This window comes from Rhinoraja longicauda, chromosome 1, assembly GCF_053455715.1.
Source record: "Rhinoraja longicauda isolate Sanriku21f chromosome 1, sRhiLon1.1, whole genome shotgun sequence".
In the NCBI taxonomy this organism is placed as follows: domain Eukaryota; kingdom Metazoa; phylum Chordata; class Chondrichthyes; order Rajiformes; family Arhynchobatidae; genus Rhinoraja; species Rhinoraja longicauda.
In genome coordinates, this window is record NC_135953.1 from 128,120,939 (window position 1) to 128,133,257 (window position 12,319).

The window sequence follows — 12,319 nt, forward strand, 5'->3', positions numbered from 1 at the left end:
ATCCTACCTGACTGACCTCCTCCACAGGCACATTCCCACCTGCACCCTCCGCTCTGCTGCTGCCAATCTCCTGTCCCCCCCCATCCGGACCAAACTCAGATCCTGGGGGGACAGGGCTTTCTCCATCGCTGCTCTCACCCTATGGAACTCACTACCCCAAACCGTCAGAGACTGCTCCTCACTCACCACATTCAAAACATCACTGAAGTCTCACCTGTTCAGCACTGCCTTCAACCACTGACCGTCACCTCACCTTCTGTCTCCTTTTTCTGTTCGTTTACTTATTTATCTATTTATTTACTTCTCTATGTTCTAGTAATCCCTGTAAAGCGTCTTTGAGTGTTTGAAAAGCGCTATATAAATGTAATGCATTATTATTATTATTATTAAGCTGGAAAGAATGCACAAAACATGTACAAGAATGTTGCCAAGACTCAAGGGCCTGAGTTATAGCGAGAGTTTGGGCAGGCTAGGACTTTATTACGGAGCAGAAAGACTGAGTGGTGACCAATCATCTAGGGACAGAGATAAGGTGAATGTGCACAGATTTCCCCCAGTGAATGGGAAGAAATATCAAGAATATCTAGAAGAACCTTTAAGTTGACAAAATAAATTTCTTTAGTCAAGGAAACAAAAATGGGAGATTTTAAGTCTCTTTGTTAACTTGAGGTTTTATTGGGAGATTTTAAGTCTCTTTGTTAACTTGAGGTTTTATGTTTAAATTGCCATGATTTTCCATTTAAGAAGTATGAGATTAACTGTTCACTGCCAAGATTTATTTTCACTATTGGGCCACCCTGTGCTGGTTTTTTTATGTGCAGGAAGGAACTTCAGACTGTCTGAAGAAGGGTCTTGACCCGAAACGTCACCCATTCCTCCTCTCCGGAGATGCTGCCTGTCCCGCTGAGTTACTCCAGCAGTTTCAAAGGTTCAAAGATAGTTTATTGTCACGTGTACCAATTAAGGTACAGTGAAACTCGATTACCATACAGCCATACTAAAAAAAGCAACAAGACACACAACTATATAAAAGTTAACAGAAACATCCACCACAGCAGATTCCCCACATTCCTCACTGTGATGGAAGGTAATAATGTCCACGCTTCTTCCCTCTTTATTTTTATTTTGCGTCTATCTCTTGGTTTTTTATGCCAGGTCAAGGATGACTCATCTCACAGCCATAAAACGACACTAAGCCACAACGCGAATACTTAGGGGTGGCACTGAGATGCCAACATTCTGACCGGAGTATACTCGGGCTCTGACTGGTTCACTTTCTGTCAGAATTCTCCCGATTGCTCTTTCTACCTTTGCAGATGGCCTGCCCATGTAATTTCACCAAATGATCACAAAAACCACAATGGAAATATAAACGTGAAAAGTTTCAGTATGTCATCAGTTCTTACATGATTTCTGTCCTTTCGCATCTCCTGCTACTGGGAAAGATATCAATCTATTTTTTTAATTCCTGGGTAACATTCTCCTTTCATTGACATGACGGCATGCGTCCTCATCTTCATCTGCAGGAGCAGCTGCAAATTGTAATAGATGTTAGAAAAAATCGTTCCTTTCAGGGCGGTTTACGTAATAGTCATGTACATGTGATGTGCTTTAGAATTAATGAGCATTTAGTTCTATCTCTTCAACAATACATGTAACTTGGAAGCGGTGACCTCATTATGTACATACCATGGGATATGCAATTGTGCTTTATAATTTGTATTATGCGCTTTATATTTGTGCTTTATAACATCCACCCCCTCTCTGACCTGGCCTATCCCAGGCTCGGACCACCGGAACTGGTGCCACCGACCATCACTGCCTCCCCAAGACCACCGCCGTTGCTGCCGCCATTCTCACCGTCTCCCTGGTTCATCCGCTGACCTGGGCCACAGATGCTCCAGCCGCTGACCTGCACCTTTACTCCAGCCTTCCCCCCCCGTGGGCCTCCACCGACCCTCGCCTCTCCACCGCCCACTGCCTCGCCTGAGTTCCCGGCTCAGCACCAGGCCCACCGCCTCCACACTGCGGACTCCAACACTACATGGCCTGACTCTCCTGGGTCCTGCGACAGGTTTGGAGAGATATGGGCCAAGCATGGGCAGATGGGACGAGTGTAGATGGGGCAGCGTGGTCAGCAGGGGCAAGTAGGGCCGAAGGGCTTGTTTCTGTGCATGCACGGTATAACTGCATGAATCCAAGACCCTGTTTGTGTACTCAGAGAATCAACCCTCACAACACTCGTTTAAGTGTCTGCTGCATCTGACTCTGGAAGCTTTCAGACCATCCATGTGAATTACTTTGTCCCAACAAAGGTGTTGTAAGTCCTTTTCAGTTAAGTATAAATGGAGTTGTAGCAGAGTTTGGCTGCACAATTGTGAAAGTATATGGAGTATATTAAGGGGCTTAGAACATATTCTTGCAAGGCACTGGAGTGGAGAATTAGGGGGGAGGATGTTTTGTTGCCTATCCTTCCTGAGCAGTCCAGAGAATAGACAATAGAAAATAGACAATAGGTGCAGGAGGAGGCCATTCGGCCCTTAGAGCCAGCACCGCCATTCAATGTGATCACGGCTGATCATTCTCAATCAGTACCCCGTTCCTGCCTTCTCCCCATACCCCCTGACTCCGCTATCCTTAAGAGCTCTTAAGCTCAGAGTGAGGAGGCCAAGGATCCAGTTGCCGAGGAAGGTGCTGATTCCAGTCCAGCAGTTTTGGGATGAATTTGGATGGAATTATGGTGTTGAAGGCAGAGCTATGCTCAACAATTAGTCCTTCGATGTAGGTGTCTTTGTTATCTACATGTTGCAGTGAAGAGTGTAGGGCGAGGGAGATGGCATTGACCTGTTGCAGGTAGTTGGCGATTTGCAGTGGATCAAGGCTGTGTGGGAGGCTGGAGCGAGTGTACACACCACCAGCCTCTCAAAGTACTTCAAGATGCTGGACATCTACATCGGCGAAACCAAGCGACGGCTCGGCGATCGCTTCGCTGAACACCTGCGCTCGGTCCGCATTAACCAAACTGATCTCCCGGTGGCCGAGCACTTCAACTCCCCCTCCCATTCCCAGTCTGACCTTTCTGTCATGGGCCCCCTCCAGTGCCATAGTGGGGCCCACCGGAAATTGGAGGAACAGCACCTCATATTTCGCCTGGGCAGTTTGCAGCCCGGCGGTATGAACATCGACTTCTCCAACTTTAGATAGTTCCTCTGTCCCTCCCTTCCCCTCCTCCTTCCCAGATCTCCCTCTATTTTCCTGTCTCCACCTATATCCTTCCTTTGTCCCGCCCCCCCTGACATCAGTCTGAAGAAGGGTCTCGACCCGAAACGTCACCCATTCCTTCTCTCCCGAGATGCTGCCTGACCTGCTGAGTTACTCCAGCATTTTGTGAATAAATCAAGATGCTGGATATTGGATCCACCAGATGGGTGGTCACCAAGGCACACTACCTGTTGAATCACCTCTCTGCTCTTTCCATCACAGCCACAACATCGTCACACATTCCATTTCACTCTTTGTACCACTCGCCTATCCATGTTCTCCAGAGATGTTGCCTCATCCTGCTGAGTCACTCCAGCACTTTGTATATATTTTTGTAAACCAGCACCTGCAGTTTCTTGTTTCTAAGGTTATTTAGCCAATGGTCTGTTTATAAAATCAAATCTCTCTCTTTAAATGAAGCCAATCAGTAGAACGATGTCCACAGTAAAATTGTTGGAGCGAAAAGCAGTTTATTGAAATATTTCATGTTTACAATTTTTCATTGTCAAGTCAAGTCAAGTCAATTTTATTTGTATAGCACATTTAAAAACAACCCACGTTGACCAAAGTGCTGTACATCTGATTAGGTACTAATTAAAATAAGAAAAAAATGAAACATACAGTAGCATGCAAACAGTTCACAGCGCCTCCTCAATGAGCCTCAAACGCTAGGGAGTAGAAATAGGTTTTGAGCCGGGACTTAAAGGAGTCGATGGAGGGGGCAGTTCTGATGGGGAGAGGGATGCTGTTCCACAGTCTAGGAGCTGCAACCGCAAAATTGTGGCATCATTGTGTGATTATTATCAGGATAGTGATTCCTGTGGCAGGTGCATTGAGAGCGTGCTTGTGGAATTAATAAAGAGGCAGAGAACCAAGCAGAATAAACACTTCTTTGCAGATTGGATGGAAATGATCTTTTATTGGCCCTATGGTGAAATAAGTATATTTTTCTATTGCCATAAACTGTCAGATAAACAATATCGAAACACAAGGAGCTGCAGTAACTGGAATCTTGATTAAAACACACAGTGCTGGAGTAACTCAGCAGGTCAGGCAACATCTGTGGAGGAAATGGATAGCCATTGATTTGGGAGGCGACCCTGACTTTCCTGACCCAATGTCATGAGTTACTCCAGCATGTGCAATTCCTTATGTCCCCATTACCTATTTTTAATTAATTTTAGAAAGCTGGTTAATGAAATGAAACACTTATATTGGAGGTACAATCATGTTTCCAGAATTAAAATCATTTTACAGTGACGTTGTAGCAAAAAGAACATTTCACAATTTCAGCAAATGAAGTTCTTTATTTCCTTTACTTTGTATTTGCCAATAACTTTTCAATGAATGTCTTTAGCCAAGGAGCTGTCCTCTCCACACAGACTTGCTCTGGATTGCATCCTGGATTAAACCATGCTCTGAAACAGAAAGGGGACATTTTATATCTTTTTGATAACTTGAAATTTTACATTTACATTGCCATGGGCTTATTTAAGAACTATGGGATTAGCCTTCTGTAAGAATTCTCCTAATTGTCCTTTCTACCTTTGCAAATGATCTGCCCATATAAATGATCTGCCCATATAAATGGGTCGAGACTCAACTGAAGAAGGGTCTTGATCCGAAACGTCACCCATATCTTCTCTCCTGAGATGCTGCCTGACCAGCTGAGTTACTCCAGCATGTTGTGATCCCCATATAAATGCATTTACACAATTTCTCCAAATGATCAGCAAAACCACTATGGAAATATAAGTAACAAGTTTAAGTACATCATCAACTCTTACATGATTTCTGTTTTTGGGCAACGTGCACCACTGGGAAATATATCAATTTGTGTTATGGAACCCCCATTTATCTTGGCCTTTTCATAGGCAGGACACCGACATCGTGCATCCTCATCTTCATCTACAGGAACAACTGCAAAATGAATTAAATGTTGTAAAAAACATTCTCTTAATGGTGGTTTAAACAGTATTTGTATACATGTGATGTGCCATGAGAATTAATTATAATTTTGTTACATTACTTGAAACTTGGAAGCAGAGACTTCATTATTGGGATCACAATGCATTTAATGTCTTTTTGTCCTTAAATTTTGATTCCTATGTTAAACTTTTGGATTAGTCACTGCAGTTGACCGCAGTGCCAGTACAAATCAATCAGGTAAAAAACCCAGTTTGTTTGAAATAGCCTGAGAGAGATGGCACGTCCTTTCTTCTTCTATTTTAACTTTACCTTTCGATAAACCTAAGGATATCAATTTGTGCTTTATTACACAGCTGTTTTATGTACAGCATGAAATAATTTAAATGACAAGATTATCTGATTTTTAAATATCTTGCTTGAGCATAAATTTTGTTCAGGACACAAAGACAATTCTTTTTTTTAATGAGTGACATACAACCTTTTATATGTGCCTGAGAAGACTTTGTTTAATATCTCATCCTGAAAACAACATGTCCAATTGTCCTTTACTCTAGTAGTTTGTACTGTGTGCAGTTTTGGTCTCCAAATTTGAGGAAGGATATTCTTGCTATTGAGGGCGTGCAGCGTAGGTTTACTAGGTTAATTCCCGGAATGGCGGGACTGTCGTATGTTGAAAGACTGGAGCGACTAGGTTTGTATACACTGGAATTTAGAAGGATGAGAGGGGATCTTATCGAAACGTATAAGATTATTAAGGGATTGGACATGTTAGAGGCAGGAAACATGTTCCAAATGTTGGGGAGTCCAGAATCAGGGGCCACAGTTTAAGAATAAGGGGTAGGCCATTTAGAACAGAGATGAGGAAAAACTTTTTTAGTCAGAGAGTTGTGAATCTGTGGAATTCTGTGCCTCAGAGGGCAGTGGAGGCCAATTCTCTGAATACATTCAAGAGAGAGCGAGATAGAGCTCTTAAGGATAGCGGAGTCAGGGGGTATGGGGAGAAAGCAGGAACAGGGTACTGATTGAGAATGATCAGCTATGATCACATTGAATGGCAGTGCTGGCTCGAAGGGCCGAATGGCCTACTCCTGCACCTATTGTCTATTGTCTAGTTGCTGTGGAAGAGTCAGCCGGGACAGGCTAGGACAGACAGCATCTTAGGAGACCATGGATAAGTGACATTTCAGGGTCAGGACCTATCTTCGGGTCAAGAACCTAAAACATCACATATCCATGTTCTCCAGAGATGTTGCCTCATCCTGCTGAGTCACTCCAGCACTTTGTATATATTTTTGTAAACCAGCACCTGCAGATCCTTGTTTCTAAAGTTATTTAGCCAATGGTCTGTTTATAAAATGAAATCTATCTCTTTAAATGATGCCAATCAGCCAAATGAATTAGTACTGGCTTCCCACAGGGGCATCCACTCAGTTTCTTTCCTCCCCATCTCTCACACCGATCAATTACTTTCCCTCAAATGCTGATCTATCCGACTATTTAATATTCTGATTGGCTCTTCTTTCACCAGTCTCGTGGACATTCAATCCCAGTACAGTATCAATTCCATGCATAAAATAATCATTGCATCTGTCACTTATTTGCCGTCTCCCTGGATCTTGAAACACCTGCTAATGTGCAGCACTCAAGTCAAGTCAAGCGGAATTTATATTAAGTGCACTGAGTTACAGGTACGAGGAAAATCATGCTTGCAGCAGTATCGTAGGCACATGGACTCAGACACAGGCAAGTATATAAATTATTCATAAATTGCACTTAAAATTCTACAGTAAGAAAAAAAGAAATGATTGCAAATAAAAACAGGGCATTTGTGCAAAACACAATGAGAGGAATAAAAAAGTCCAGGTGGTGGTTTATACTGTTCTGTTGTTCAGGTACGATTAGGGTTGTTCATGTTTTTGATAGTTGTAGGAACATAGCTCAACAGTACTGTACTAAACCAATAGGTTAAATGATGTCCTCACAAAATACTGGAGTAACTCAGCAGGTCAGGCAGCATCTCGGGAGAGAAGGAATGGGTGACGTTTCGGGTCGACCGAAACGTCACCCATTCCTTCTCTCCCGAGATGCTGCCTGACCTGCTGAGTTACTCCAGCATTTTGTGAATAAAACCCTTTGATTTGTACCAGCATCTGCAGTTATCTTCTTAGGCTAAATGATGTCCTCACATCCAGGGACTTGAAATCGCTACCTGCCAGATCAGAAAGAAATGTGTTGCTTCTCGGCCAAGATGACACTTCAGGAAGATAGTAAGCTGCAAAAGTGCAAGATGCTTCACTTACCCTGAGAGAAAGTCGCACAATATCCAAACAGCAGCAGAATTGCGACTGTGGCACCACAGTTCATTCTCGGATTCCAGTGCTCCCTGACACTTCTCTCTGGTTCTGCAGTTGGATCTGCTTCAGTTTAAGACCAGTGTTTCTAACCAAATTTGGTGGAGTTGGGGGTGGGGGTAAAATAAAATGTTGCAATCACCCTGTTGCAGCAGAAAAACTAATCAACAGGATGTTAGAAAAAATAAAACATCCGATGAAGTGTTGTCGAAATTTGCAGATAATGTCAAAGTTGTGATATTGTTAATTCTTTGTAGGATAGGACCTTCTACTTTTTTCTTTTTTTCCTGTCGAGGGGATTTGAGTATAGGAGCAGGGAGGTTCTGCTGCAATTGTACAGGGCATTGGTGAGACCACACCTGGAGTATTGCGTACAGTTTTGGTCTCCTAATCTGAGGAAAGACATTCTTGCCATAGAGGGAGTACAGAGAAGGTTCACCAGATTGATTCCTGGGATGGCAGGACTTTCATATGGAGAAAGACTGGATAGACTCGGCTTGTACTCGCTGGAATTTAGAAGATTGAGGGGGGATCTTATAGAAACTTACAAAATTCTTAAGGGGTTGAACAGGCTAGATGCAGGAAGATTGTTCCCGATGTTGGGGAAGTCCAGAACAAGGGGTCACAGTTTAAGGATAAGGGGGAAGTCTTTTAGGACCAAGATGAGAAAGTTTTTTTTCACACAGAGAGTGGTGAATCTGTGGAATTCTCTGCCACAGAAGGTAGTTGAGGCCAGTTCATTGGCTATATTTAAGAGGGAGTTAGATGTGGCCCTTGTGGCTAAAGGGATCAGGGGGTATGGAGAGAAGGCAGGTACGGGATACTGAGTTGGATGATCAGCCATGATCATATTGCATGGCGGTGCAGGCTCGAAGGGCCGAATGGCCTACTCCTGCACCTATTTTCTATGTTTCTATGTTTCATATGCCTGGACACCAGAATCATGAACAATAGTATGAATGCACAAACGCGTAAATGTATGCATTGGCAGTCAGGAAGGCCATGCTTTGGTTTCCCCTGTATACACAGCATAAAGGATAACAACAAAAGGGAGTAAGGTCTGTAGAATGGTAGACTTTATACTTAACTTTCAACTTTAGAGCCACAGCGCGGATAGAGGCCTTGTGGCCCATTGAGTCAACATCAACCGGCGATTACCTGTACATTAACCTACACGCACTATGGACAATTTTTGCAGCTTACTGAAGCCAATTAACCTATAAACCTGTACATTTTTGGAGTGTGGGAAGAAACCGGAGCCCGTGGAGAAAACCCACACGGTCACAAAGAGAACGTACAAACTCCATACAGATAGCACCCGCTGTCAGGATTTTGCCTCTGGTGCTGCAAGGCAGCAACTCTACCGATGCACCACTATGCCACCCCTAAATGGAATTTGGTATCAGAGAAATGGATAAAAAGTGCAGATGCTGTTTACAAAAATTAGACACAAAATGCTGGAATAACTCAGTGGATCTGGCAGCATTTTTGGGAGAACATCGATAGGTGACATTTTGGGTTGGGACCCTTCATCAGACTGAAGAAGGAGCCCAACCCGAACGTTACCTATCCATGTTCTCCAGAGATGCTCCCTGACCCGCTGAGTTACTCCAGAACTTTGTGTCTGATATCAGTGACAAGTGTTGAGGTTTGAAAAAGGAATTACATTCTGAATGAAAGTCAGCCAGATTTGGGAGCAGAGATCAACATGAATTCATTGGCATCACAATAATAATAAAAATAATAATCCAATAAATGGTATTAGGCTGTCACAAGGTGTGACAATTATTGTCAAGCCAAACTGCTAATCAGACTGTATTTAGAATATTCTGCCCAGTTTTATCCTTTATACATTCAGGAAAAAAATTGATTAGAACCTAATGGGAGAATAGGAATAGGTAGCATTTCGGATCGAGACCATTCTTCAGTCTGACCCAAAATGCCACCTATTCATTTTCTCCAGAGATGCTGCCTGGCTCGCTGAGTTAGTTCAGCTTTTTGTGTCTTTTTTCAGTGTAAAGCAGCATCTGCAGTTCTGCTTCGCCTCGACACAAGAGAGCCAGTGCCATTCTGTTCAATTTGTTGTGTCAAGACCTGATGACCTTTTCTCCAGAGATGCTGCCTGACCCATTTAGTTACACCAGGACTTTGTGTCTATCTTTCGTGTAAACAAGCATCTGCAGTTCCTTCGTTCACATCCTGACTTGTTTGCCTGTATGAGAGCAACTAACTCAGGAAAGACTATCAATCCTTCTGGTTTGCAAGCTTCATGTTTATTTAAATATACAAGTGAACAAAGGAGAAGAAATATTTAGAAACCAACAAAGAACTAGAAAAATAACATGTTTAGAGTGAAAAGATAGGGTTAGATAATAAAAGAGCAAATAATATATAAACCAACAACAAGATCTTCTGCAGGTATATAGAATGGAAGTGGAATGCCAAAGTAAGAGATGAGAGCAGGAAATTAATAATGGGAAGCAGAGAAATAACAAAGATTATTTTGGCTCAGTTTTTATGGTGGAAGAGAAAAAAAATCCAAATAATGATAGATAACCATGGGATTACAGTGAGGGAGGAACCTAAAACAATCACCACCATGCAACTTTACATGACATTGTTGAGAATCCACTTTGTCATCATATTTACTTGCATTGGAAGTAGTAGAGAGATAATTCACTCTATTGAAAGGGTTTAGGCTTTCACTTCACTTCAGACGTGAGAGACACAGTGCAGAAACAGGCCTTTAGGCCTACCGAGTCCGCATCAAACAGTGATCGCCCGTATGCTAGCAGCATCCTGCACACCAGGGGACAATGCACAATTTTACTGAAGCCAATTAACCTGTAAACCTGTACGACTTTGGAGTGTGGGAGGAAACCCAGAGAAAACCCACGTGAAAGAACATCCAAACTCCGTACAGACAGCACCCGTAGTCAGGATCGAGCCTGGATCTCAGGTGCTGCAAGATCTTATGAAGATTAGATTGGATTTATATTAATTAGAATTTAGAAGAATGGGATGTGATCATTCTATCACCTTTTTGATAGAAAATTCTGAGAGGGATTGACAGGCAGCTTGCGAGAATGAGGGTATCTAGGACCAGGCTCGGATTAAAGCTTTGCCCACAAGGCAAAGATGAGGAGATATTTCAGTGTCAGAGGGTTATGAGTTATTTGTTTTTTTTGGGAAGACTGTGGGTGAGGAGCCACTGAATACATTCCTAGCAGTGATGAATAGATATTTGAACTACAAAGGATATGAGGAGAGAGAGAAGAATGAATTTAGAGGTCATGATTGGATTGGATTAGCCATGATTTAATGGATTGGCAGAACTGGCTCGAGAGGTGTAACAAAATATATGCAGGATTCAAGGATTTGGATCAAGGAATGGAGAAAGCACATGCTGAAGAGCACAAATAACTATTTATGAAAGCAAACTACAAGTAAAACACAGAAAAACTATCAGCTATCAATAAAGTAACAATGCAAAATAACAAGTCTCTCTCTCTCTCTCTCCCTCTCTCTCTCTCTCTCTCTCTCTCTCTCTCTCTCTCTCTCTCTCTCTCTCTCTCTCTCTCTCTCTCTCTCTCTCTCCCTCCCTCTCTCCCTCCCTCTCTCTCTCCCTCTCTCTCTCTCCCTCTCTCTCTCCCTCTCTCTCTCTCCCTCTCTCTCTCTCTTTGGTGAAGCTCTTTTCTCTCCCTGCAGATGGAGCTCATGCTCTCATGGTAGAAGTATGTATTTATATAATAATTTTTATCACTAAGAACAACGTGATTATGTGTCAAACCAGCTATCCTCCTTGATATTATAATGATGTGGATTATGTGTCCGATTGGACACCGGGCTAGTCTCGGATGTCTCTGGGAAAGCAAAGCTTATCTCAGTAACCTTGCACATGTCCTCATGATATACTGGTCCCTTTGAATTAGCCCAGGCATTCTTTGAAATCATCTACTTGTTTTCCTAAGCAGGTTTTGAAATGCTGGGCTGTTAATTTAGCTGACAACATTTTAGCTGACATAGTCCATTTAACCCTTACATTACAAGAGGCCAATTGACCTTCTCCTCCTCTTTTATATTATTTACTTACGTTCTACTATCTATTTCATTTTCCATTCATTCTTCTGTCCATTTTCATTAGTGTATATGAGTAAATAAAACAGTTTTTTTCATGAAGTGTGCATTGTTAAGATTTAATCATGAAGCAGCATCATAATTATGTTTTTTGGTGTGAGATGATATGACTTGGGATTTTAAATGCAAATTAACATACAGTGATGCCCATGTTTTTTGGAAATATCAAAACCTGAACAATGTGGGCAGTTTCCATAGAAACATGAACTAAAATCTGCATTGTAATATTGCAGAATGTTTCACTGAGATAACCTGAGTTATTTGATTTATTTATAGGTGCATATTTTTATAATCTAAATGCCATTAATATTCTCTTTAAATCAAATAAACTGCCGATTTGTCTTAAATAATCGAAAACATTTTGATTTTGCCCCTGAAATCAGACATATTGCCACCAACACAAAATCAATGCAGTTTTTCTAATTTGCAATTTAAAGGCCAGACATAAAACAATGCATGATCTAAACATTACTAATTAGAATTGATAGCCTGAAACCAGGCAATAACAGCTTATCTAAATCAAAGTATTCTATCTTTAAACATCTAGAAACCACCAGATCCATGCCAACAAATATAGGATCAGAGTCAGTATTATCTGCTTATTTGTCATGTTAATCAGAGAGTTGTACAAAACATAAATG

At 42.0% G+C, this 12,319-nt stretch overlaps 1 protein-coding gene and 1 long non-coding RNA gene across 3 annotated transcripts in view; one reads left to right on the forward strand and one right to left on the reverse strand.

Moving 5' to 3' along the window:
* The window catches only part of LOC144597306 (uncharacterized), an 81,171-nt gene that overhangs the window by 47,706 nt on the left and 21,146 nt on the right, over nt 1–12,319 (forward strand). The window lies entirely within an intron of this gene.
* Nucleotides 3,751–7,599, reverse strand: LOC144600716 (interleukin-8-like). Its single transcript, XM_078412632.1, has 3 exons — nt 7,491–7,599; nt 5,049–5,181; nt 3,751–4,679 (listed from the first exon to the last, which is right to left on the reverse strand). The coding sequence occupies exons 1-3, from the start codon at nt 7,552–7,554 to the stop codon at nt 4,577–4,579; spliced, it is 300 nt and encodes a 99-aa protein (XP_078268758.1). The 5' UTR covers nt 7,555–7,599; the 3' UTR covers nt 3,751–4,576.

Coding starts and splice junctions, on each gene's coding strand:
- LOC144600716 (XM_078412632.1), bottom strand. CDS start 7,554: ATGAACTGTGGTGCCACAGTCGCAATTCTGCTGCTGTTTGGATATTGT. Junction 5,182..7,490: donor TTGTGCGACTTTCTCTCAGG/GTAAGTGAAGCA, acceptor TTCATTTTGCAG/TTGTTCCTGTAGATGAAGAT. Junction 4,680..5,048: donor TGCCCAAAAACAGAAATCAT/GTAAGAGTTGAT, acceptor TTTCTGTTTCAG/AGCATGGTTTAATCCAGGAT.